General features: G+C 39.4%; 2 protein-coding genes across 2 annotated transcripts in view; both read right to left on the bottom strand.

Moving 5' to 3' along the window:
* Positions 1–159: 159 nt before the first annotated feature.
* Positions 160–25,139, bottom strand: larp1b (La ribonucleoprotein 1B). The gene is given in 20 exon segments (XM_029459920.1): positions 160–1,627; positions 1,828–1,955; positions 3,645–3,754; positions 4,828–4,972; positions 5,064–5,224; positions 5,862–5,968; positions 6,766–6,935; positions 7,676–7,790; positions 11,067–11,426; positions 12,511–12,674; positions 13,204–13,381; positions 13,875–14,019; positions 16,117–16,288; positions 16,499–16,583; positions 16,585–16,625; positions 17,701–17,874; positions 19,448–19,676; positions 20,529–20,585; positions 22,042–22,103; positions 24,356–25,139. Coding segments are annotated over 20 exon segments (3,204 nt in total). The 5' UTR covers positions 24,705–25,139; the 3' UTR covers positions 160–1,375.
* Positions 25,140–25,539: 400 nt separating this feature from the next.
* The window catches only part of LOC115027591 (phospholipase B1, membrane-associated), an 8,599-nt gene continuing 6,174 nt past the window's right edge, over positions 25,540–27,964 (bottom strand). Inside the window, exons 12-16 of the mRNA XM_029461015.1 lie at positions 27,432–27,513; positions 26,749–26,850; positions 26,542–26,637; positions 26,242–26,313; positions 25,540–26,150 (exon numbers count right to left, since the gene is read on the bottom strand). Of these exons, the coding sequence (XP_029316875.1) occupies positions 26,055–26,150; positions 26,242–26,313; positions 26,542–26,637; positions 26,749–26,850; positions 27,432–27,513 (448 nt within the window). The 3' untranslated portion in view covers positions 25,540–26,054. The remainder of the gene's footprint in view (positions 26,151–26,241; positions 26,314–26,541; positions 26,638–26,748; positions 26,851–27,431; positions 27,514–27,964) is intronic.

The raw sequence follows: 27,964 nt of genomic DNA, 5'->3' as shown, positions 1-27,964 counted from the left end.
AGTCGTTGGAGATCAGAGTTTGTTTTTAATTTACAGCTGACAGATTTCACCCTCAAATGTTGTCAGGAACAAGAACCTGCTCAGCAGCCACAGAGAATATCAAAAGGTAGATGTGCAGAGTAAGGGAAAAGAAAGCAGAACAGATCACACAAACACAAGTTCATACAATCAACTGTTATTTTATATTTTTTTGCATTTTACAATTCAAGACTGTGGCATTAACATGCATTGCTTTATCCTAAAACACACTCAAAACCACACTACCGATAAAACAAAATCACTTCTTAAAATCAAAAAGAATAATTGAATAGCAAATGATTTTTTATAGTATTTACATTTTTTTTCTTCTTAAAATTCAACTCTAAAACCTCTGTTAAGTCCTTTGATGAAGTAAAAGAAAGGTAATGATTTAAGTGCTCTAGAGCACAAAGCCACAAACATAATATGAAGTAAACTGCAAGCTAAAATATACTGTAGTTTTATGATGCTAGCTTCACACCCATAATTCCAGCAGAAACATTTCCTTTTTTATAATATTCAACAGCAGAAGCCATTAAAAACTGCAATGATTACCTAAGACTATTCCATCAAATCAAGTAAAAATAAAAACAAGAATAAAACAATAAATTATACTACCTCTGGTTGTAAAACGGGACTTAAAGCTTCCCACATAAATTTGTTATTATTCCTGCATGTTTGAATTAGAAACCAACGTTTAGCTGTGATGCTGCCCGTCAGTCACAACATCAGGGCACATCTGGTAATGAGCAGCAGCCTCGGGGGGGTCCTTCACAAATTTATGACTGCAGCTGTGATTGTCATGATATAAATTATATTTATGTCAAGAAAAGAAAAGAATAACTGCAAGTGTCAGTTTTAAACACGTTCAAACCCCAAATAATCGATTGGGAAGACTTTAAAAAGTAAAAACTGGACTATTTTTGTCTCCTGTCTTCCTGGTGAATCAGAATTAAGGCACACAAGACGATCAGTTCAACAGGCTGAGAGCTCCGTACAGTCGAGAGCGCTTTACAGATAATGATCCACACAAAGAGTTTTGGCATCTGAGAGGATAAAAAGGCAAAATGCAGGGAATGCATTTTATTTGTGTTTTTGTTTTGTAAACGTTACGAGCGGCCACGCGCACAGATTCAAGCTCACTGCCTATGCTTTGCTTTGCTTTGCTTTGCTTTGCTTTGCTTTAAAATGAAATGCACAGATAAAAACAATCAAATTAAGTCAACCACGCTCAGTCTCTCTTCATACCCAAACGGTTTGCTGCTGAAAAGAGCGAACGCTGAGCTGCTACCGCCGCCGCTGCCGCCGCCTCGCTCTACATCGCTTCTATCCAAACCCACACCTACAGGAAGGAGCTTCATTTATTTGGTGCAACACTTTCCTTCTTCCTGGGCTCGGCCTTCTTGCCCTGGGCGACGGCTGCTGTTTTCTGGGCGTTGTCTTTGGGTGTGTTCTGTGCTGCGGCGGTGGAGGTGGCGGTGGAGGTGGAGGATTTGGAGGCCTGCGTGGGCTTTGAGGTAGTGTTGGAAGGATGTCGCCGACGCCTCGCTTCATCCCCGGCCGAGGATGAGTGACGCCTCCTCCTGCCTCCCTCCTCTCCCATCGGAGGCTGCGGGCACAGAGGTCAGAGGTCATTACATGACAGCGCTGCAACGGTCAGTCGACTAATCGATTGGACGATCGACAGAAGAAAAGACACCACCAAATGTTTCGATAATCAATCTTCAATTGATTAAAAGATAAAAATGTATCTTATCTGTCAATCTCGTTAGTTTTTTAGTGAGGCCAGTTTGTCCCACCGCGACTCACCACCACCCTGAAGTCCTCCAGGTTCTTGAACTGGGAGAGGTGTTCCTGCAGCTTCGGGTCGATGGGCTGGTTCTTCATCTTAGAGTATTTCAAGAAGGCCCAGAACTTCTCCAGTCCATACAGCTGACCTGCAGCAGGAGGAAACAGCACAACTGAGTCAGCACAAATTCACATTCACATTTGTCAAGTAGTATTCTCAATGCAAGCGCCCGGTTACATCACCAGCGTTCTCTCTGAACGTCTCTTCAGTTCGTGTTGGATCATAACTCGGCTTGTTTTTGGTTTTTGGTTGAGCACAATGTTTATTTCCATCAACCGTGGACACATTTGGACCTTTGCTTGTAAATGGTTGACTGATTAATGCCATTTTGAGATGATCTGAGATAAAAATAATTGATTTATTATAGTATTTTACTGAGCCAACAGCACGAAAGGCCACTACACTATAAATCTTTATTTATTTATTCATGTATGTAAGTTTAAAAGTCTCTCAGAGACAGGACATGCTGCTATCTGCTGATTATTGTGAGGTGAGCTCTTTAAAAACTTTATTTTTCATTCAGAAGTTGTTTTCTTTATATACAAAGTTTAAACAAATGTAATAACATGTGGACATTTTATTTATTATAGTGTAACGCGTTTTAAGATCAGAAAACAACTCGTTTAAATCCATGAACCGTCTTAATTAGTCTTAATGATCATGGCGGCTTGTGACTCATGAGTGAAGTATCCGGCTGTGGTCAGACATGATGCATTGTGGGTCGTTTAGTTTGTGGCAGATCAGGTTTGAATGGGAAACCAAAATAACTCAGCTGGAAATAAGTGGCTGCTGAAGTTCTGCTCCACCGAGTCCTCCGCGTTGAAACCGTTTGAGAAATCGACTTTAATCCTTTTTCACACATTCAGTGAACTTTTAAATCGGGTCAAGCAGGATTACAGGACAAACATTGTATTATTTAGCATTTATAAGCTGTACATGAACAATTTAAAGAAGTCTTCATATGAAGATATGAATGTTTGATTATGTAGATATAAATTAATTGTTGGCTATAGAATGTATTTTATTAAATATTAAATAGATGGAAATAAAAATATCTGGGAAATAAATGTGACATAAGTCTCCAGATATTAATTAATTAATAAAAGTAGTCCTTTGGAAAATCTATTTTTTAATAGAAATTATATTTATTTAACTATTATTATTATTATTATTATTATTATTATTATTATTATTATTATTATTATTATTATTATTATTATTATTATCATCTCATTTGATTATTTATTGCCTCACTAATTTATTTCAGCATTTATTTTATTATATTTATTTAATATTGAATAAAATGGCATTCCATGGTTTGTTAATAATAATAATTAATTATAATATATATTGGCATATAATTTATTTACAGTTTGTTATAAAGCATTCTTCTACCGTTTAAAAGGTATTTATAAATCTATTTAAAATTACTGCTAATTATATACAATTACTAAAATGTTATTATGAGTCATTGAGGACATAGGTGTTTAAAAAGACATTTATTAACACTTAAAAATGTCCTTGTATCCGCTACTATATTGTACATTACTATACTATTACTGCTGAATCTCTGCATGTGCAATTTATTTATTTTATTTTATTTAACTTATCTTTTATTTCCTGCCACATGTCTTATTGTGATGCAACCGTATACGGCTTTGTGTCTTAACTTTAACATGTTTCTGTGACCGATTGTAAAAATACTTGTGAGCAGTGAACCAGTAAAAGTGTAAAGGTGAAGTTTGGGAACATTTGGTTTCTTTCTGAAGTGAATTACCTCGCTCAAAGTCCTTCAGGGTCTCTTCTTGGAAGTCCTTGAACAGCTCTAACCTGAATCTCTTCTCCAAACCGTAACTGTAGTATCTGAAGAGACACTCCAGCCCGTACCTGCAGGGGGAGAAACAAATATTTACCTGCACTCTGAGCACAGAGTGAGTAAACAAAGGGACACTCGGCCTTTAAATCTGGCTCCTCGACAGAAGAGCACTTACAAAGAGAGGATGTTATGTGGTGTAACTGCTGCACTGTGCGCAGCTATTTTCACACAATAGATGCCAACAGTTCACAAGAATAACAGCTTTGTTTTCCTGGATTATTAGTGGCTTGATATAGCTCTTTAATGACGGAGGAACCAGACAGACGAGTGGACCACTTTAATAAAGTCAACATGAGCTGCTGCATAAATAGGGGATGGGGTTTGTTGCAGTGTCTGCTCACACGCCCTGAAACTCCCACTTTAACCACTCCCAATTATATAGACAAGAATGTGGATTTGGACGGTGAGTGAAGAATGCTTCTGGCAGATGCACAACAATGTTACAGCGAGGCAGCCGCCTCCCCTGTTGACCCTCTGCTGTCGAGTAACGACGGCCAAACATTGCCGATGTCTGCAGACGGGAATAGTTCTGTTCTTCTATAAAAAAGGTACTTATACAAAATCTTACTTAGCTAAGCTGTGGACGGGGACAGCAGCTAAATCTATTTTAGCCAGCCAGCCAAAAATATATATATCAATATCAGTTTGCTCTATATTTAGAATATCTTCACCCTTTACCTTGCTGTCAGACAGCCCTTTCTGACGGGGAACTGAAACCACTGTCTGTGCTCTCTTCAGAGCCACCAGACTCCATTGATAAAAACAGGTATTTTACCTCACAGAACACAGCAGTTAGCAGCGATGGACCAGCAACTGCTTTGTTCTGTGAGGTAAAATAGCTGTTTTTATCAATGGAGTCTGGTGGCTCTGAAGAGAGGACAGACAGCGGTTTCAGTTCCCCGTCAGAAAAGGCTGTCTGACAGCAAGGTAAAGGGTGAAGATATTCAGTTTCTCCAAACTGGTGACGTACTGACTGTCATCTACTGTAGGGAACACACTGACTATAGAAGAGCACCTCATACAACCCCACTTCAAACAATCCAAACTATCCCTTTAACATTTAAATACCTAACGTCCTCCTCACCTGTAGTTTTCTTTGGCATCTTCCAGCGCACGCAGTTTGAACTCCTCATACATCTTTTTGTTGAAGTTGTCCCGCAGGAAGAAGGACCAGAACCTGAACAGAGTGTTCATCTCCTGAGACTGGCCGACTCCCAACCGTTTCCTCTCTGAAAGAATACAAATTCAATACATCAATCTAATGCTTCCGTGTAAAACTCCTAAAAACTGTGAGCATGTGAGGGGATGTAGTCCCCGTACCGATTATGGACCGCCGGAGGTATTTGTGGTATCCGTGCTGAGTGAAGCCGTTGTCCTTAAGCAGCTCGTGGGAGGGATGCCAGAATTTGGGCAGAGACTGGGGGGTGCAGCCGTAACTTCCTGACAGCGGAGCTCCTTCTGACGTAGAGGCGTTGGAGCTGCTGCCAGAGGAAGCAAGCAGACGTTTCAGGGACAGTTTACAAAACTTAGATAAATGTATTGATCCCATCAGAGCAGATTTTTATTCATCGTCTCATCAAGTATTTATTTGCCATGTAGTCTACACCGGGTGTCCTGTACGGCTGACATAACCAATTAGTCGAATGGCAGAGAATCGTCATTTATTAATGAAAAAGGCCGAGTTTTCAGGTTCAAGCTCCTAAAACATGGATGTTGGACAGTTTGCACTTGAGCCATTTATTCTTTTTATTCCCACAAGATTCTTATTTTCTTAGATTAATGGAGAAAGTAATTAATAATGAGGCATCAGTAACATTTACTCCCTATTAACTGTTAAATGTTGTTGCTTTTTATCATTTTAATATGAATGATCATAATGTACAATTAATACTGGTATATTGTAAAAGAACAACAACTGAAACACTTGATGTTGTGATGCAAAACTTGTTTTTACAAAGTGTGCACCGTGCAGCGGTGTAATGCAGGAACATGTAAAAGTCAGATGGTCAGTACATAATCAGGATATCTGTAATTAATACCGTTTGCGGTAATGCAAAGGACATTAATAAAAGCCATGAAAGGCATCTTTACAGTCCTGAAATAAGCGAGAAGTCGGACCTGATGGACGAAGAGCGCGGCCGGTGCTCACGGGAGTCCATCACCCAGCCGATGTGGGCTTCCTGAGGAGGGTTTGAACTGTGGCGGGTCTTCTTCTTCCTCGGCGTCTGCAACAGGAGGTCACAGCAACAGATTCATACGTGACAGAGACACGTTTACCAGGACGTCACGTGATCTCCAACCTTTCAGCTACAGGGAGTCCTGGGCGTAGTCTAGTTGAGTTTACACTACTGATGCGTTCAAATATAGATCCGGATCATTTAGAACTGGATCAACAGAGCTAATTATTCAAAAGAATTACTGTTTTCTTGAACGGTTTAACCTTTTCGACTCCCTTTTTCGGTTTGCACGTGCGCACAACGTCACTACACACAGAGATATTTGGTATTGCAGGATTTAAAAAGTCGTATTTCTTATGCATTTTGCACAATTTGTGAGTATTTTAGCTCCAATTCATGAAATATATCAAATGTGAAAGGGAAAAAACACCTTTAGAACTTTTTTCTTTCTAGCAAGACCTAATTCCTGCATATAGTCAGAGTGGCCTTATTGCAGGAGTGGAAGAGGTTAAAGCATTTTGACTCGGAGTTGGTTTCTAAAAATGTTTCCTTTAAACTCCATTTGATACTCGTGAAAACAGAGAAGTATTTGCAAATGTTGTTTGACCTTTTGTAACCATGTAAACACACGCATGCAAAACAGAGAGCAGGTGAGCAGCGGCTGCCAGGAGGGATATGCAAAGAGAGAACAGTAAAATGTAAACGAGGTCGCAGTGACGTGTCGTCACCGGGCCTTGAACTGGGAATCAGTGAATATTTGAAGTGCAGATCAGACCGGACAAAGCATGAATTCAGACTTTTACAGCGTGTCCACACCCCGCAGCACACGGAGACAGAGGACTCACCTGTCCATCGATGGTGCCGCTCTCCTTCATGACGGGGTAGAAGCGCGGCGTCTTGTTGGGGTCCTGGCGTCCGGGGGTGCGAGGCGTTCTGGGGGTTCGGGGTTGGTGAGCGACGGGAGACTCTGGGACCGTTGAAGGCAGAGAGCGGGCCAGCTCTGCTCCTCTGTCCACTGAGACCACACACACACACACACACACACACACACACACACACACAATAAGAACATTCACACTACTATATTATCACATCATGTGATGCTGAGGTCTAAGAAACACGGTTTTCACACCTTTAATGTCAAAATCAGGATTTTTCAGGACCAAATTCACTCAAATTCAAGCGCCCAATGCGGCACACGGGTCCAGGCTAATTACTGGACACTGAGAACTTTAAATGGAGAACTAGGAGGCTTTCTCGCTTGCGTGCCACCGTTTAACCTGCATCATTCGACTTCACTCGTGCATGCAACATTTGCATTTTTGAGGCAGGTCTCACGTGAAACAATGAAGCAACTGCAGGAGACACACGCGGACAGTGGAACGTAACCTATTCACTAATGTTAAGTTAAAAAAAATGAAGAAAGCTCTTGTAGATTTACGTCTTGACTGCAGAATTACTGAGTTTCATATTATTATTATTAATATTACAGGTCCGTTGAGTAAAGCAACCCTTCTTGGGGTTAAAGGCTGAGGGCTGAATCCCTGAGCAGCAGCAGACCTTCTGACAGACTGGTGATAACTCTTAATACATGTACCCAGGTTATTATTATTATTATCCGATATAAAGCAGCTGAAGAACAGTTAAAGTCATGCAATGTCAAGAACAAAAAGAAAGTGACCTGACAAAAGGAGATGTTTAAGAGATATTATGAAAGTGTGGTCAAAATGCTTCACAGCAGCTCCACAAACCCACCGGGCACGAGAAGACGTGGGACTTCCTGCATGGGGTCGACGGGCACTTTGGGGGTGAGAGTGTCGAACTCGTCTTTACTGATGACGTTCAGCTTCTTGAAGTTCTCCGCTTCCTGCTGGAACACAAAGGAACAACATGGACGGTTTAAATAAACAAAATAAAACCCATTTTAAATGTTTTAACTGCAATGAGCAGAGCCTAAAATACATTTTGATCTTGTACAAATCTGTTATTTTCTACTTTAGTTTATTTAACAGGTAAAGTTAAGTTTACATTGTCCAGTTAAATCAATTATTTAATCGGAATTAAATAAAAGGTACTTCAGTCAACATATTAATTTTATTTTATAATAATAATTAAAATAATAATAATATTCTTTATCTTTAAGAAAAATTATGTAAATTAAAAATATAAAACAAAAATTAAATAAGTATTACTTGTGATTAATTAAAGTGATGGAAAGCCATCTTTTCCTTTATTTTCATTGTTAGTTGAAAATCTTTTATTTTTGTTTGTCAGAAATAAATTGTCTTCTGTTAAATAAATAAATAAATTAGATAAATTTGAAACTAAGAGATAAAAGACGTGTTACTGGTAATAAACTCTATTTTAATTGTGTTGCATTTGTGAAGAAAAACCTAAAACATAATCAACATTAAGAGTTTTCAGATATATAATAATATATAATATAACAGCCTGTTTATACTGATATCAGGGCGACATGAACGCTTGTGTGACACTCAGCAGATGTGCAGCGTACTTTGAACATTACACGTCAGCGTCTGAAAAGAAAATCCAGGTGACCTTCGTGTGTGTGTGTGTGTGTGTGTGTGTGTGTGTGTGTGTGTGTGTGTGTGTGTGTTCAGGCGTGACATTTCCCACATGTGGCGACATCATCGACAACCTTTGAGACTAAACATGAGCCGACCACAAACTCACCGCCAGCAACGAGAAAGAAACGACACGTTTATTTTGGTTTTGTGGCTTCAAACTGTTCGGGTTCAAATCGCATTTTCAAAAATCACATTATTTTTCTAAAGGCTGTTTATAAACAGGTGACATGTAAAGATACATTAAGCACCACATGAGCAAAAATAAGCTTGTAATGTGAACTTATTAAAAGCAGCGAGAGATCCAACATTTGTGTCTCAATATCCTGATTTATTTTATGGCACCAATTGTACCTGGGGGGTGATAACGAATGACTATATAGTAATGTAGCTGATATGAAACCAGAGACTGATCCCGGACCATAAAGCACTGATAAATAACTGTAATGAAATAAGATTGCGTAACGCTGTGTAACCTTAAGACAGTGCAGCTTCTCCACGAAGCCGCTCCCTCGGCTCTGGAAGCAGCTGTGCGACACACATGTAGTCTGGAGGCTCGTATAGTGAGGGGGCGATAAATAGTAGTTTATTTGTGTGTGTGTCCCCCCCTCCACAGCGTGAGATTTAACAGCTCTGTCGCTAAGTCTTTAAGTCAAAGCGCTCAGAGCGCCAGCAGAGCAGAGCTGCAAGGAGGCGTCTGAAACTTAAAACTGCAGAAGACACCACCAGGATGCAACCTCTGCACGTCTGCATGGAACATGATTGAACTGTTTTTTATGTCAAGAAACTTATTTTGAGGCAAAATCTATTTTTTAAATCAATTTAGCATCTCAAGCCTTTTTCTCAGTGAATAAACTATAAATACATGTTGAATGTGCACATTTGATTTCTTGTTAAAAATAGCACAAAAATAACATTTCTGGAAAAACCTGTGGGATACAAATGATTTTAAGTTCCCAGGATAAATTGTGAGAAGTGTTTTTATAATAATGTAATATTGGTAACTGTCTGATGTAACTAAAGCTTCAGGAATCAAATCCAAATCAAGACTTTATGATTAAAAATTGAGAAATTAATGGAAATAATCTTTATTAAGTCTCTAATAAAACAAATACAAATGTATTAAACTACTGCAAACCTTCTAATGCTGCAAATATAAAGTTTAAAGAAATATAATCAAGCTCTAGAAGAAGTCAGAGTTATAAAATGTAAGTCATTAAATTCAGTATTGTGTTTCCAGGAAATGTTTTGGTCTCATGCGGCTGTGGACAGAGTGACCATGTTGACCCACTGAGGGTCAGAGGTTAACGACATGGCAGCTAATTCAATAACAGGAAGTGAATCATGTTTTGTTTGAAGGCCAGACAGCTGGACACCAACATTAAACAAAAAGTACCCTCCAGTTTCTCTCAGGCACTCGTTAGTCTTCCTCTTCGTGTATTTAAATTGATTATTTTCTCATGTACACGTCTGTAAAATAAGACAAAATGCACATTTCCTAATTTGTTTCGAGTGTTGTTTTAAGGTTTCAGATTTAAAATTGCAAACCTGAGCACTGTGCATCATGTTAGTGCCGCAACGCTAACATGTGCTGAGCTGCTTGTTCAGACTTGATTTTGTACACAATGTGTTGCATCTGTCAGAGTCGTTCTTCAACTCTGTGAGCACGACCTGCTCAGACACGTTCACTAAACAGATATATTTTGTTTAAGAGGAACACGCATTTAATTAAAGGTCAAATATGTGGATTGTGTTGTTTCTCACTTCATGTGGCTCATTCAAACAGTAAAAAGTAATAATAATAATAATAATAATAATAATAATAATAATAATACAATGGGTTTAAGTTGTTTATAAGGACACAGGAAATATAAGTCACTTACACATAAACAACACTTAAAAATCAGCATTGCTGCTCACTATGAACTGAAATATTTCAGGTGCCAAATTGGGTTTGATGATTTTACATTAAGATTTTTAGTATTTTTTTATGATCATATTGGTTTAATTTTTTCAGTAAAGCAATTTGTTAATTTGTTAAGAATACTAAATAATTAAAGTGTATTATTATTATTCCCCTATTATTATTATTATTATTATTAATATATATAATAATAATATTATTCATATTGTTATTAATAATATTGATATTGTTGTTAAAATTATTAATAACAATATTATTATTAATAATAATAACAACATTAATATTGTTATTATTAATAATAATATTGTTGTTGTTGGTATTATTATTATTAATATTGTTATTATTAATAATATTAATATTGGTGTTAATATTATTAATAATAACAATATTACTATTATTAATAACAACAACAACAACAACATTATTATTAATAATAACAATATTATTATTATTATTATTATTATTATGTGAAAATATATTTTCTTGTCTATATAAACAAGTAAAAATGCCAAAAATATGGATTTAAGTTTACAAATTAGGAGAAATTACTAACATCTACTTCTGATGGCAAAAAAAAAAAAAAAATCAAATTCTAAATTTAGTTTTTTTGCGACACTTTCCTTCATGTTTTTCTTACCTTGCTGCACTCGACCTGCTCCTCTTCCTTCCACAGGTCCTGCTCGTAGTAGAAGAGCCCGTCGTTGATGGCTTTGGCGAAGTCGGTGGTGAACTTGGCTCTGGACTCGTAGTTGCCCGTCCGGTCCCCACTGGGGTGCTTACGGGTAGAAGGAGGCGTCTGGGTGACGATGAGGATCTTGTTGACGTCCTGGTCGTCCATCTCGTAGTCTGAGTCGTCCTCGTCCGACCAGTCGGTGAACTTGTTCTTCCTGGGCGCCATCTGCTCCATCTCTTCGTCGAACAGGAAGTCCAGCACCTCCTGGTCGGGCACGGCCTGCGGAGGAGCCCGATTGCTGCATGGAGGAGCCTCGCTGCGCTGCTGGACGACAGAGTTACACGGCATTAAGGTCGGAACAGACAAGAAGAGCATTGGAGTACTGGACTGAATGCAGAATTGATTTTGAATCGAATCCCGAGATACTAAACGATTCACACCCACAGATGCATGTGTCTCTTCCTCTTTTCTTCTGTGCACTGCATTGGTTTGGCTTATTTGAAGCTAATGGTTGAGTTTTTAATCTACCTTTTCTGTAATCTGCAGGATTCTTGCTGTACCCTCATGATTGTTTACACTTTGTAAGTCGCTTTGGACAAAAGCGTCAGCTAAATGAACCGTACTCCGTGTTACGTGTGGTTGAGTAAATATGAAGCTGTGAGAAAACTGGAGGTCTGGCAGTAAATATGAGACATGAAATAGACTGAGAAGCACAGAGATGATCGGGCAGAGGGAAGACGATGATGATAAAAATCAAAGCAAGTGAGAGCAGGAAGTACTCAACTGCAGAGGGGAGGAGGTCGGGTTGGAGCGCTGAGGGAGGAGAAGAGCCGACAACACACACATCATCACTGACATGCTGCCGGCCGAAAGGTGGAGGAAGACACAAACAAAGAGACGAACAGGAGGAACGACAGGACGGAGGACATGAAGACGATGTTATGAGAAACAGAAACAGAGGATGATGGGACAGATGAAAGATGGAGATCTGATGACGGTCGGGATGTCACCAGAAACGATACTTCGGCACCAAGTCAATGCCAAAACACACAGTACACACACACACTTGACTTTTTGTAATCAGTAAAGGTATCTGAGGTACCATTGACTTACACTAAGGTGCGTTCAGGCTCTATTCAGTAAAAAGGAGTATTGGGCGAAGGTGAAGTAAAACATTATCATGTTGTGTTCAAAGCTAAGCTCGTAAAATGTATTTATTATTTATACAGAATAGATTTTAGAGAAGGAATTATGACTTCCTAACAAACACAAGGTATTCAGATGGGGATTGAAGTACATGAGAGTTTTGTTTTGAATTGGTTTCGAGAATCATAGAATTTCACTGGTGTTTGTATCGACTACGACATTTCTGGTATCAAGATCCCCAGATTAAGGTTTCAGTTGTTACCTTTCCAGACGGCTGTCGGTGGCGTTTCTCCACCTGGATCCAGGCGTCCGGGTCGGGCTGGGGGGCGTCTTTGTGTGGAGGGGACTCCTGGCTGGAGGAGCTGGCTTCAGCAGAGTCCTGAGGCTCCGCAGACTCAGGAGGAGTCTTCTTCACAGGCGGTGAGGCTGAAAGGCACAAACACATAACACATCACACACTCAGACAACCTTCAGCGCAGCTTTAAAATCACACATCACACTGTCAGCTCGCATTTAGCTACAGGAGGTGCTGAAGGCTGAAATATCAACACTGCTGCAGATTCTGTGTGTTTGAACTTGGTCAGCAATCTCCCGGCTGCAGGGAGGCGAGACGAAGGAGCGGGTCGTTTTCTCGTCTATGTCACTTTGGATTTAGTCCAAACACCAAACTATCAGTTGGACTGTACAGTTAGTGGCACAGGAAACACACAGATGGCAAACGCACTGATTTGACAGCTTTTCCTCGTTTTATTTCCTCAAACAAACACAAGAAGTAGTGCATTTGTTTTTAGGGACTATTTTCAGCGGCGGATTAATCACATCTGGTGATCTAGTGAGTGTTTGGGGCAGCAGTACCTTGTGGCTCATTGATACACACACAATATTTAGTTAGTAGATACATTCATCACCGGACTTCTCCTTTAATCTTCAAGTAGAAGAAGAGTTGAACACTGACCGGAGTTAGTGGAGTTGAGGGTCTGTCGAGGAACGAACTCGGGACAGTTGATGAGCTGGGAGAAGTCGGTCCGGGGGGAACCCACGGCGCTCGGGGCCGGGATGGGCCAGTGCTCCGGGTCGATTTTACAGCGAATCTTGTTGTCCACCAGCTCCACCTCTTTGCTGCTCTTCAGGGCCTGGAGATGTGTTTATTCATCACATTAATTCAATTTATCAAAAGAAAAGACAGATATAGTTCCCCTGAGCTTTTATTTTAAATTATTTACTTAAAAGCAACCATACGTCCCTCCACCGAGGAGGTTACCTTTTGAGTTTGATTTCTTTGTCGGCAGGATTACGAAAAAAAAACGGTTTTCATGAAAGTTGGTGCAAGGTTGTCGCACGGGCCAAAGAAGAACCCATTACATTTTGGAGCGGATCCCAATCATGGGGCGGTTTCACGCATTATTATTCAGCTTGCCAAAGGGTGCGCTCTCTGTGCATCATGACAAATATTATTTATGATCTAATTAAGGGATTATAAGGTAATTAAAAAGGAAATTCACATCTGAAGGTGCCGGTTATCCTGAGCTCTTTGTGTACCAAAGACACTCTGGAGCCAAACGGTGACACCTCTGTGACAAAAAGAAAGTGATAAATATCCCTGCAGAGTGAGAAATGAGCTCTTACCTCCAGGATGAGGCTGATGTCCATGGTGAGGGCCTGCACTCTGTGGAAGCTGGCGATGAGGGAGATGGGGAGGAAGCCCTGCACGTCCATCTTTCTCCTCAGGAAGAAGTCTCGCTCCAGGTTGTGGAGGCTGAAGTAGTATTCACTGCAGGAGGAGGTGGTGCAGTCAGTGCTCATGATTCGTGATTTCATTTCAATCAGTAGCATACTACTAATTACAACATTGTCTTAAATCAATAGAGAGCAGCTCCAACATGAGCGCAGATGTAGCTGCTAAACTGCAAAACAAAGTACAGATAAGGAGACTGATGCCATGAGGGACTTTAGTTTAGTTTTTAATAATATTTGTGATTGCATTACGTGGCGACTGCTTTGTGATTTTGTATTAATTAATTTGTTCTCAGGTAAAAGATCTCGACTTCAACGAGACTTCCTGAATAAATAAAGCTCAAATAATATAAATCAAGCAGAAAGTTTTTAAATTTAAAATAAGCTTCTAATATTTGATGACTGCCTGCTTTCCTCAGCTTTAAATATAATATTATATAATATTGTTAATGAATACATTAGTGTGGGAAAAATCTGACATTTTATAACCAAATCCCCAAAATTAAACTGATTTGCAAATAATGAAGATAATTGTTGTTACTGCCGTTATAAACACACATGAGCACTAAACCTCTTAACAATATGGATATCATTTGACTTTTCAAATCTTACTTTGACAAAAACAAACAAAACAAATTGTTTATATTAACAAAAAGAAACTCAAGTTCTCCAAGTGTTCTTGTAAGAAACAATAAATGTAGAAATCTCCCGGCTGGGGAAACAAACACACACACACACACACACACACACACACACACACACACACACACACACACACACACACACACACACACACACACACACACACACACACACACACACACACACACACACACACACACACACACACAGAGAGAGAGAGAGAGAGAGCTCAGCCTGCAGGCGTTGGGCAGTCGTTGTTTCATGGAGTAACGCTGGCTGAGTGAGCAGCCTGAATAACGCTGAGGGAGACGAGAGAGGAGAAGACAAGAATGTCTCCCCCTCCCTCCCTCCCTCCCTCCTTCCCTTCTTCCCCCTCACTGTATTTCTTTTTACATTTCCTCGCTCGGCCCTGCATATAATAATTCATCTCCTGTCCCCTCCGAAGCACTCAGACTATATTTAGGACTCTACCTCACCCTCCACTATTCTGAGTCTGCTGCTGAAATGAGGCCAGAGCTGTCAGTCAGACAGAGAGTGCACGCTGCCCCCTGCAGGACACCACCCTCCAGAGGAGCTTCATGTTTACTCATCATTCAGTCTCACCTCCACCTGCTGTGTGCAGACACAATCTTCACTGCTGGTGGTTAACACATAACGTGGACCTTATCTGCAGTGCTTTCCCCACAGCCTGATAAATACTTGGGGTCAAAATGTTTCGTTTATTTTGGGCATTTTCAACGTATACAACTCAAAAATCATTATTTTTATTTTAGATTAATCTGCTTATTATTTTCTCGATTAATCCTTTGGTCTATAAAATGTCAGAAAATAGTGAAAGATGTCCATTCTAGTTTCTCAAAGTGCAAGGTGAGGTCTTTAAATGTCTTGTTGCGTCCGTGCAAAACCCAAAGAAATTCAGTTTAATGTGATATAAAACACAAAAGCAGGAAATATCAACATTTGAAAGATTTAAAAACAGCATTTTCTGCCATTTTTTGCATGAAAAATAACTTAAATGATTAATAGATTGCATATTATTTTTCTGTCGATTGACTAATCGTTGCGTCAAACTCAAAAAAAATTGTTAATAAATTCCATTTGGGATTGGAACCCCCGACCCTCCTACTGTTGGGCGTCCGCTCTACCTCCTGAGCCAAAACCTCTTCCCACACAAACACACGACTCAACTCGTCTGAATGTTATATATAATGTTATATATAGTCATTGTCTTCTAGAACATTCTTAATTTTTTAAATAGCAAATAAAAAGAGCAGATTGAAATAAATAAAAACATATTGTTCCACAATTAAACACAACCAATGATTAACTGCATGTTACTGATTCTTAATTCCTTCTTCCCTGCAGCTGTAAACGCATCCTATAATTACCGGCTCGTTCATGGCTCTCGTATAAACTCTGGACATTTTTACGAGGTGGTGTTGAAGGAAAGCTGCTGAAATCTGCTGCTGAGAATCAGTTCTCACATACTCACATTTGGCGTTTGATGTATTCTTTAAGAAGCTTTTCATCCACCGGGTACATCTGCCCCTTGTTGCCGCCGTCATCGTAGTAGTAAACCATGTTGGAGCCGAACTCTGAGGCGGCCTGAGCGGAGCCGTCAGACGACTGAGAGTCCCGGAAACTCTGAGAGTATTCGTAGCGTCCTGAAGGAGCAACAGAACAGAAATATGAGGAACTATTACTGAATAAGAGCAAAGCACAGAAATGTTAAAGGAAGTGGAGGACAACTATTTCAACATGTATTTTGTGTGTCTAGCGATAAGACCTTTCTGGGCAGACGTCATGAACATGTTTGGTGTTTTGATATCCACTTATAAATTATTAATAATAATAATAATAATAAAAGGACGTACCCCGTCCACGTCCTCTCCCGCGCCCACGACCTTTCCCTCGGCCTCGTATTCCTCCACGAACGCTCCCGCTGTCACTTCGGACGCTAGGCAGTATCGTCCCCAAAGTCGCGCGGCTCTCTTCTCCAACCTGACAACACGAAGACATTAAAGCGTCAGCTCTCACAGATACATCGAGCGGGGGCTCCAACCTAGAAAGTCCCCAAAGACTCTGCAGGGCTGATCAAACCTGATGAATGAGTTATATCAAAAATAACTAAATAATAAAACTAAAACTAATCAAATAAAGACGTTAAGGGATGAATGAGCAGCTTAATACAAGAAAACTACTCGTAAAAGTCAAGCTGAGTAAACGCATTTAAGTTAATGGCGCCTGTTGTGTTTTTTAAACTTCATCTTATTAGTTTCAGGCATCATTTCTATTGGTTAGAACTTTTTAATCCTCAAGTTGCCGAGATCTGACGATGCAGCAACATTACTAAAAGAAAACGTCAGTTTAGTCGGATAATCTATAAATCAATTAATTGTTTGGGTTATAATGGGTGAGAGAATAGTAGCTCAAGTAGTGGAAAACATTATTCTATTTTATTTATTAATTACTTACTGTATTGTATTTAAGTTGTTAAATTGTATTCCATTTTTTTTTTTTATTAATCATTATTTTGTTGTATTTAAGTATTAAAATGTTATTCTTTTTTAATTTAATAATTACTTTATTGTATTTAAGTTGTTAAATTGTATTTTATTAATCATTACTTTGTTGAACTTAAGTTATTTTTATTAATTACTTACCTTGTTGTATTTAAGTTGTACATTTTAATTCTATTTTTTAGTTATTTTATTATTGTGGTTTATATTTCACACTGTTTTACTACTATAAATGTTATTATAGATTTTAAATATATTTGATAAAATTGTTATCGTCTCTTCTGCATTGATCTAAAATTGAAAAGAAACAAAACTTTTGACAGTTTGTCTTATTTTCAGTTTGTCAGTCATCTGTGAAGCTCTGTACGAAATGTGCAACACAAATAAAGTTTGATTGATTGTTGATTTGCATTAGTATGGAAAAGAAGCTTGCAGAAACACAGACGGTAGCGGGGGAAAGTGGTGAGCAAACATAAAGTGGGGGGCGAACAGCGAGGAGAAGCACAACAGAGACTGAAGGCGTGAACAGAGAACAGGGAGCTTGCTTGGCCACTTACTCCTGCTGCTATCATGCGCCCTGTTATTATGGAGTGTGTGATTGGGCGAGGTGGGGTCGGGAGAGTCGCCGGTGGGCTCTGCGTCCGAGCGTGCCGGACCCCCGCCGGGCGTCTTGTCGGCGTCTTGTCGGGATGCTTCCTCCAGCGGCAGAGAAACCCACTTACGTTTGTTACCTGGCGATGATTGCACACCGAAAACAGAGCGTGAAGAGTTTTGTTCCAAAAAAAGATAAATCATGAACCTGTGTCTCTAAAGAAAGATCCCCCGCTTACTAAACTTCAGCGTGATCCCGTAATCCTTCCAAACACTAACGCGAACGAACTCAATAACCTGTTAATGGTTTAACGGATTGTTTCCCCGTTACAGAGCACCTCATTGAACCATCGAGTCAAGACAAACCTGAAGTGTAACGCATGTGATAAAAACTTGAAAGACGGGTCATTTAAAACCTCCGACCTGAGAACGTGAGACAAGTTGCATCTCGACAACATGATTTATAACTGGTTAGTCGGTGTTGCTCTCGAGGCATAAAGAACGTTAGGACTTGTTTCCAACTTCATGCAAATCAGAATTTGACATTTCATGTTCTGTAACATGCAACGTGCTGCACGTCAGAGTTAAACCGTACAAATGCTTCATGTATTGTTGTTCCTCACTGACGGGCGTGCAAAGGTTCGTCTGTCTTTTAGTTTGGATACCTTACAAGTTGGTAATGGAATAGTTTTCATTTGTGCAACTCTTGCTGAGAAGATGGAGACGACTTTTATATCCGTCTGTGTGAAGCTACAGCCAGGAGCGGGTTAGCTTAGCTTAGCATAAAGACTGGAAACGGGGGGAAACAGCTAGCATGGTGCTCTGTCCAACGTGAACAGAATCTGCCAACAAGTGCCTCTAAATTGCCTCTACAATTTAGACAATGGAACAAGTCCTTAAAGTGTTTAAATTATATTACTACCACTTTACTAATGTACTAAAAACCTGAAACATCTCATTATTGTGTATCCCCGTTTGTATTTGTACCGAGATCCGGGTGAAGATTCACACTTTATATTATTAAACAACAAGTTTTAAACATCAGCTAAGTTAAAAGTAGTTTCAAAGCGTCGAGGGATCTAAGGTCTATGATCTCGTCTTATTTTGGAACAAAACGCTTCACTTCCTGTGTGGTTCAGACACTCAGGAACTCATGAAGTGGCGTGTCTTTTATTAGCCTCCATAAAGATCGGTGCCGGTTATTTATAGTTTAAATGTCTATAAAAAAGGTGGGAGCGAATCAGATGAAGTGCAACACATGAGATTATCAATCAGAGCAGAACATGCACCGATGTGATCAAGACAGACATGCAAGGTTCATCTCCAAACTAAGTTTAAGTGAATTCTAGAGCTGCAGCGATGGATCGACTACAGACGAGTCCATCGAAAGAAAAACAACGACTGTTTTGACAGATTGTTTTCTTGCCGTCGTCAGCCTCTCAAATGTGGAGATGTGACATTTTATAGAGCAAACGGTTCATTCGATGCAGCCCTAGCGGATACTTAAGACTCATGGAAACATTTAAAAAAACCTAAAAACAATTAGATTATATCAGAAATTGTCATTGAATTAATTTCATAATTCTGGAGATGAATCATTTCACAGGTCAGAGAGAAATGTGCATTAATCAAACTTTGATCTGAAGCTACAACCATCTTTATTCATTTAAATAATATGCTGTTTAACGTGCAGAGAGACAAAGAACTGCTTACCTTCACTTCCCCTCTTCTTCAGGCCGGCACTCTTGGCATCCTGTACCGCCTTGGACTCTCCGTCTTGAGGCAGCTCCCCGAGCGGGTCGGGCTGAGCTTCCTGGTTCTCTTTGCTCTCACCGCCGTCATGGCTGCTCTCTGACTTTCCCTCAGTTCGATCGCTGCTCTTCTTCTCCTCTCTGCGCGAGGAGGGAGGCTTCTTCCCGTTGTTGAGGACATTTTGTTGTTGCTGGAAGACGCAGAGCAGCTTATAATTATACCCGTGAGACGTCATGTGGCCTTTTTATTCTTTCACATTTCTGTTTTTAAATTTAGTTTGCATCTGCGTCAGCTTTGTCCAAAATCACATTTTGGGTTGGAGTTTGAGCAGAAATGAGCTAGTAGCTTAATCTGGTATAATATATCTCTGTGTGAGATTAATTAACTTTATGTATATAACATTTTAAAATAAATTTAAAAAACTACACCCAACCAGAGAAAGAACCGGAGCCCGTGAGGTCAAACTGTTTTTTACATATATACTCAAATAAAGCAAATATTTTACCATGTTTGCCTGAAGAACATTTGATAAGTTAGTCTTTTGTATTTTTTAACACCTTAAAGTTTCCTGGATTTACTCTGTGAGCTTCTTGAACTTGGGCTCAAAGTGAGAACAGATTTTTTTCTAACATTGTTTGATGGTCTTAGTGCTCCATCTAGTGAGCGAACAAGCTCTTCTGTATCCAACCAGCAGAAGACACGTTGTTGCCTTTAATACACACACACACACACACACACACACGTTTCCCCTACTGTTGTTTCAAGGGGGGCACACGCCCCCCCCCCCAAAGGAGCCCCCCCCCCCCCCCCCCTGAAATTCAAGTTTGTTTCTAGAGTTTTTATTTTATTCACAACTCACAGGTCTCTTTTATTAAATAAACTAAACGCTTATCAAATGTATGTGCACGTTTCAGTTTGTACGGTCTACTTTGCGCATTCAAATTCTCTCCACCGCTCTGTTTTGCGAAGCCACACACACACACACACACACACAGTCAGCACCCCCCCCCCCACACACACCGTACACACACACACGCCTCACCTCCTTGGCCAGTTCACCAGGTGTGGGCCAGTTTGTGATATCACTGAAGTCACTGGACTGTAATAAATAGAGAGAAAAGACATTAACAACAAATCATGAAGTCAACAAGTGGATCTCGGTGACCTGGAGACTCTTTTGGATTGTTCTAACATTCTGTGAGGGTCGAGTGGCGTTCGAGTGGCGTTCTGCTAGAAAGCAGCGTTGTGGAAAAGGAGGTCAGTGCTCCGTCTGTGGGGAAACTGCAAACAACTACGATAAACAGACCGAGTTTCCAACGCTGTGAATGTTGTAGATTTGGCCAGACTGATACGAGGTCAAGGTTAGACAGACCAGGGTTATAGTAAAGCTCAGAGCTGCACAGTCGGGCCGTGTTCTGGCAAAACTCTGGTGATACGATACGTAATATATTGTGATACTATAAGCAATGCAATACATAGATCACAATGCCTTCTGCATAAAAAGTTTACTTTTTAATGCAATCTAAATATTTAATATGTCAATTAAAAAACCTAAGATTTCGTTAGTAGGTTTTTGCCATCAGGGCTCCTCAGCTTTGTAACGACGTGTCTGAGGAGTTACGGCTACGTCAGTTACCGCTTTTAAATTACTTCTTAAAACCATCTTTTATAGACATGTTTTTATCTATTGTACCGTTTTATATTTCATCATCATCATTCGTCTTCGCCTTGATAGGATACGTTTAACTTAATTGTGTTATTAAACTGTGTAATCCCATTCATGACATACTTAGAAACACTGAGCATTACAAGGTATACTTAAAATAAACCATTATCTTTTCTTCAGGCACCTTTCCAATACGATTATAAAGTGAAATGAAGAAACACGTTGCATTCTGGGTCATATTCCTGCAGTAACTACATAAATAAAGTTATTACATTAAAAAGTACCATCAGAACTTAAACTGTCGCATTAAAGAGCCACAGATTTGATATTTGATTTCCCTTTAACCATAAATGTAAAACACCTGCAGTGGAAAAACTGGTTACGCCAACAAAACAGCCGGCGTAAACCAGCGAGTGTTCGGCTGCGAGCAGATGTTAAGTTCACATCCTTCATGTCAGCGCCTGACAGACGTTACAGTGCTGAAATATGAAACACCAACAAACACGCTGGTATATTTACAGTTGAGAAGCAGAAACACTCAAACCTTCACTTACAATGACATCGTATTAGGTTTCAATGTAGACACAAGTTGAGACATTAAAGGAACATTTCACCCCCAGAAATGACCATTTGTATATCAATTACTCGCCCCTCCACAGTGAAACCTTCAGCGTCGATATACAAAAAGGTCATTTGTGAGTGAAGTATTAATTTAAACAACATAAACAAAGTGGCAGCATGTGCTGTGTGATAAGCTGTGTGCATAGTGGTGAAGGCCTGGTGGTCCGGCTTCCAAATACAACACCAGATGTCTGGATAAGAGCGTCTGCTAAACGACCTGTAACGTAATCCAACAGAGAAACTTTGGGAAACTAAAAAGACCAATTACCTTGCTGGATTTCCTTGTTCTGGGCTTGCTGGGACGGACGACTTTCAGAGTGTTTTGTTGATCTGCAGAATCAATAAGTGAAAGTGACATACTTGACATGACAAAGTGTTTTTAATTCCTTTTTGAACAGCCCCAGGCTGGCAGGTTGCACAACTGGAGTTTAAGAAGTAATCTACTCCTGCATGCTCTGTCTGCTGTGCAGCATTTGGGAATGTCTGTCAGCAGAGAATGAAAAATGAAGCTCTCCTACCACACGGGAAAGAGTGACTGAACTAGTTAAAAGGTGTTTTGAGCACAGCCACGGTATGTGCGTCTCCACGGGCAGCTGCATGCTGGGAGTGGCCCCCTGCAGCCTGACAGTCCCTATCGCTCTGCAGAGGATGGTCGGATTGATAAGAGAGGCAGGCCCGAGGCTTCAACATGAATGGGTGTGTGCTTACTGAGCCTGCATGCAGGCATCCACCCTCAGAGCTGGTGGTACAGTAACACTTGTAAAACGATGCCTGTGACCCCGTCAAGAGTCGAATATAGCTCCCTCTGGACGGCCTGTGCTTCGACACACTTTCACAACTCAAACTCTGTTTGACTGTCTGAGTTTAACAAAGCTGCAGTTGGTATTTTAGTCACATTATCACCACATAAATATCTCCACAACAAGGTTATAACAGTTTTGACTTTAGTTTAGTTTGTTTGTTTTCAGAGTGCGTTTACTAGTTTGAGTTTTTTTTAGAAATGTTTAATTTTTATATATTTAGTTTTAGTCTTAGAAACCTTTTAGCTAGATAAAGTTCATACAAAATACTGTGTAGGAATGGCCATAATGTTTAAATTGGGAACTCTTTCACTACCGAAACAAAATCAGTTATCAATAAATTCTTACATTGAAAAAGTGAGCCGTCTTTTTTCTTTCCATATTCAAACAGTCACTGAGATAATTATCTGATTTGTGCGTTAGCTGACGTGACAGAAAGTTAATCAAACTAATTCTGATCAGTCAATTATTAAAGGGGTACTCCACCATGTTCGTACTAAACATCCATAAAGTTCAAGGGGCTTGTAACAGAGATTTAAAAAAAGGAATTAGTCCGTTTGAGGTAGGAGAGGCTGAGATATCCTGAACAAAACACCAACTCCTACATTTCCCACAATGCAACAGTATCTTCCATTACGCCCTCCTTGTCTGATACACAGTTTTCAAACTCCACAAAACAGAGTCTAGTTCTACTGCACTTTGAGAAATGTCATTTCAAATAAACAATTACAAAAATCAATTAATCATTTACGTAATTTATAAAGCAAGAATGGCAGATAAAACATTTTGAGGACGTCACCTTGGGCTGAGAACTTTTACAAATTTAACAAAACAATTAACTTTTTTCAAAACAGTTGTTTAAATTGTTTTATATTTTCTGATTTTGTTTTGTACAGCACTTTGAGCTGCATTTCAGCTATCAAAAGGAGGTATTATTAGTGGAATTAACTGCGGATTCAATAATATTTAATTGCTACCCACTTGTTTACTGTATTACATATCATTAAGAATGTAATTGTGTGGATTTTTACAATATTTGTCAGTAAGACATGTGGACTTTGGGCTCTTCTGAGGGCCATTTTTATTCCATTTCCTACAATTAATGATTAACCGCTGAATCACAGATATACCAATTAGATCCATTCAAAGAAAAATCGTTGGTTTAAACCCTAACCTACTTATTTAACCGGTCCACCTGTCCAGCCACCTTGTTCACATACTTTCACTAGTGACAGTAGAGAGCAGGAGGCTGGTGGGAGGAACTGCAGGCAGGCTGGCCATTGGACATGCAAAACGTGTCTTTACAGCAGCAGCAGCAGCAGCTAGCCTGGACTGTCTTAGCTTTTTCTTTTTTTACCCAGAGACAGCACACACATGAAGCCGATGTTAGGCTCAATGTGTTCTTCCCCATGTGCTGCATTCACCCAACATAAAAGAAACATTGTGAGAGTTAGATGGAAGTAGCTAAGTTAAAAGGCAAAATGAAGTAGTCAGCAATCAACACGTGGTGCTCCGGAGCAATCCGAGCACAGGGGGGAGGGGATGGGGCAAATATGCAACCATAAACACCTCTTGACATTCAAGTTTAAACACTTCATTCAAACCTTTTTTTAAAGCCCAAATGAGGTTTGACACATGAAAAAAAAAATTGATTTCTGTGCAGGGAAGCTGTCAAAATGCTCCAGCAACGTGCTCAGACTGCTGCTGGTTGAGCTGTAACCATATTGTCAGTTTAAAAACACTTTTGTCATAATCATGTGTAGACATTTCACACAGTCTCACCTTTCTCTTGCGAGCTCGAGTTGTTGATATTGTTGATCGGCACCCTGCCCGTCGTCCTCTTCGTCCACGGGTTGACTTTAGGCGGAGGAGCTTCCACAACTTTCCTCTTCACCGCCTCGACAGCCGAGTCAGCGTTGCTGCTTTGGTCATTTTCTTTATCGTTTTCGTTGCATTTCTTGTGCGTGTCCGCCTCGTCGCTGTGGCAGTCCGCTAGCTGCTTCTCCGAGCCCTTCTGTGGCTTTTCTTCCTGCTCTTGAGCCTCTGTCTCGGACTTGTTTTGGTTCTTCTCCTCGGAGCTGGCTGCTGTCAAACCCGAGCCAACCTGACTGCACTCAACCTCTGTGGACATCCTGCTAGTTTCCTAACAGCGCACAGTGTTAAATCCAGTGTGAATATTTGGTCCTTGCGCTATTATCCCAGAGAAAAGTCGTGAAAATCTCAGGGGGAGACCACATCCACAACTTGGGGTAAACAACTTTTGGGCTGGACCTCGCTAGCCAGCTAGCCAAAGTAGCTCCTGAAGCTAACTGTTAGCTAGCTAGCGACCATGCAAAAGTCCGCGAGCTAAATGTTGTTTTTTTCCGCTTAAATCGACCGTTACATATCAACAAGTAGTTACCTCAGAGTCTGTAGTCAGTCACCATGTACACGACACACGCTGATTTGGTTCGTCTGCGAGTTTTCTGTAACTTTTTTAAAAAACAAACTAGTACAGCGACCTCCTCGCTGTCTGTCTCTGGTTTCAACTCCACGCGACCAGCTAAGAGCTCGTGCAGCCAGCTGCTGTCTGCCTGTAAACAGTGACTCTGCTGCCCCCGGCGGCCACGCGGCGGTACTGCAGCACACACATATTAATACACGGGGTGTAAAGAGACACTACAGGTGAATAGGGTGTAAAAATAAATAACTAAGTGATATAACCATGGAACTTCCCCAGTTGATTATTGATATTAAGACAATAATCTTTTGTATCACAAGTTTTCTTAAATGTTATGTTTTAAATATACAAATTACAACATTTTCAAGATATAATGGGACAAAATCAGAGTTTAATATCTGTTCTTTTGCGCTCAGTGACATGACAATGTCTGTTTTACATGATCGTGTATGCAGACATTTAAGTGCAAAAGTATATAAGTATATATATGTGTGTGACAAACGCAACAACATATATAACATAGGTGTAGTCGTTTTTACACATTGTAATGCGGAAATGTTACATATTATACATTTTAATTCAGTGTCAACATAAACAAATGTGCCAGACAAGTAAACACAACCCAAAAAAGTCAGTACAATGATTACAGTACAGAAAATGTCTACTGGTGATGTATTTTTACAAAATAAATGACTTAAATTATGAATTTAAGAGAAAAGCTGCAGGAATATCTAGTGATTCTGAAGAGTCTATAAACAACAAGACACAAAGATAAATTGTGAGTCATGGGGGATCAATTTTATTTGATTATCTATTCATTTTATTTTGAAAAAAGATAATTTGGCTTTTTAATTCGCTTATTTCTGTGACTGTTCCAATCTCAATATGTAATCCTAGATATGTTATATAATCTGTTTTATATCTGTGAATGTACAAAATATTGTAATATTTTACCCGAAGAGTTTAAAATAACCACACTAACGTAAGTCAGAGTTCCCGAAGTGTTTGTTTTTATGTTAGTGCCTCGCTCTGTCTGTTGAACTACAGACAGTTAAACACAAAGAGCAGAGACATCAGCGTCACGGAGGAATGTTTCTGTGCAGACGACACGACTCGGGTGTAGATGTAAGGATGTTCCTGGAGAAAATACAAGAAGAAAACGAGTTTATAGAATCTTATTTTCTACAAACACACACATGAAAATCTCCAACATGTCAGTCGTGTTTACCTTTGTTGGGCAGATGAGTTTTATTGGCTCTGAAAATGTCTTTATTATCTCTTTCCCTTCTTCAGGCTGGAACTGAGGAGGAAACACGTTTAACTTTCAGAGTTAGTATTTAAAAGACATGTGATGTCTTTCAGCCTTTTCTATCAGGAAGATGTTTCAGTGACTTTTATATTCTGTTACGCAGCTCTTAATGCAAACTGAATTTGTGATCCAATAAATAATATATATTAGTCTTCAAATGAACTCAATGGCCCTCACAGGTAGAGACCCTAATCTTATCTCAAACTAATAAAACGTCACCATGTTGTTCCACAGTCCCTTCGCCAGCTCCTCGTGTCCTTTAACAGTGAAGTGGAAACAATCTGCCGTGAAGAAGCTCAAATCAATCGTCCCGTCCTGGAGTGCAACAAAAAAAATAAATCTTTAATAAATAATGATCATCGGTGCGAACAAAAGGCAACCCATGAAGGGTGTAAATGTTTAATTGTGTGTGTGTGTGAGACTTACAGGAAGTCTCGGAGGTCCGGCCTTCTCTAAATAAGGTTGCAGAACAACAGCAAAGTCCTTCTTGAAGAAACGCTCGCCGTGCAGAAGCTTCTCTAATCTGCTCTTTAAAGAAGGGACGTTAGAATCACGTCAGCACGTTAAAGACTTTTACTGCCTGATAGCACGGCATCTACTGTGAGTCATAGAGCGATTTAATCCTTTTTGGGAGGCGACCTCGGTGTGTTTTAACATGCACGAGCAGAGTCTGTGTTTTTATCATCTCGTCTTCTGATTAAAGGCTTTTTTATCTTGTGCCTTGGAGCTTTCTTCTGTTTTGTATAATATAATTAATATAAATGCTTTTTGGAAAAGGTTTGTGTGTCTCATCAGACTTAATTAAAATATGTTAAATTGGGAAATGTTGCATGGTCATCCCTAATCCCTAATCCCTAATGAGGGGAAATCCTTATTTTATTTTGAAAGAATTTTAATTTGCTTATTTTTTGGTACTATTCCGATCTCAGAATACAATCATAATACTTTTATATGATCTGTTTTATATTTGTGAATGTACATGAATATAATTAATTAATTAATTATAAAATAATTATAATTAAAATATTTATTTTTACATCGGTGAAACTAATTCTTAATTGTTTTTCAAAATGTCTAAAATAATATAATTATATAAATAATTCTCTCACCTGGAATTTGAAGTTAATCTGCTCCAGCTCCTGCAGCTCAGTGGAGTTTTCTTCAGGTTGAACGAGACACGAGCAGAATCTCCTGACAGCAGATTATCAGATTATCAGATTATCAGATTAACAAATTAACAGATTATCAAATCAATTAGGATTTTTAATCCTCAAAGATTTGGACGCTGATATAAAGCAGTATCAGTATATCAGCAGGAGTTTGTTTAGATATTTGTTTTTGTTAGAAAGGGAACAGATTATATATTAATATATTAAATATTATATAAATAAACATATTAATATCTTAATATGTTTTGATGCATATTGTTTGGGATATTAAGGTTTATTCTGAATAAGTGAATAAATAAATGCTTAACTCAAAAACAAATAATAATTATAGGAACATTAAGCATTTTCATGTGACTGTAATGTGTATTTTTTAAACATATTAAATTAAAAAATGAATTAAATTAAAAACATTATCAAACAATAATTTGGCGGACCCCCTGCTGTCACTCTGAGGGCCCCCGAGAGGTTAAAAA

This window comes from Cottoperca gobio, chromosome 22 (assembly GCF_900634415.1).
Source record: "Cottoperca gobio chromosome 22, fCotGob3.1, whole genome shotgun sequence".
Classification (NCBI taxonomy): domain Eukaryota; kingdom Metazoa; phylum Chordata; class Actinopteri; order Perciformes; family Bovichtidae; genus Cottoperca; species Cottoperca gobio.
The sequence above is the reverse complement of the archived record's forward strand: the minus strand, read 5'-3'. Positions and strand labels throughout refer to the sequence as shown.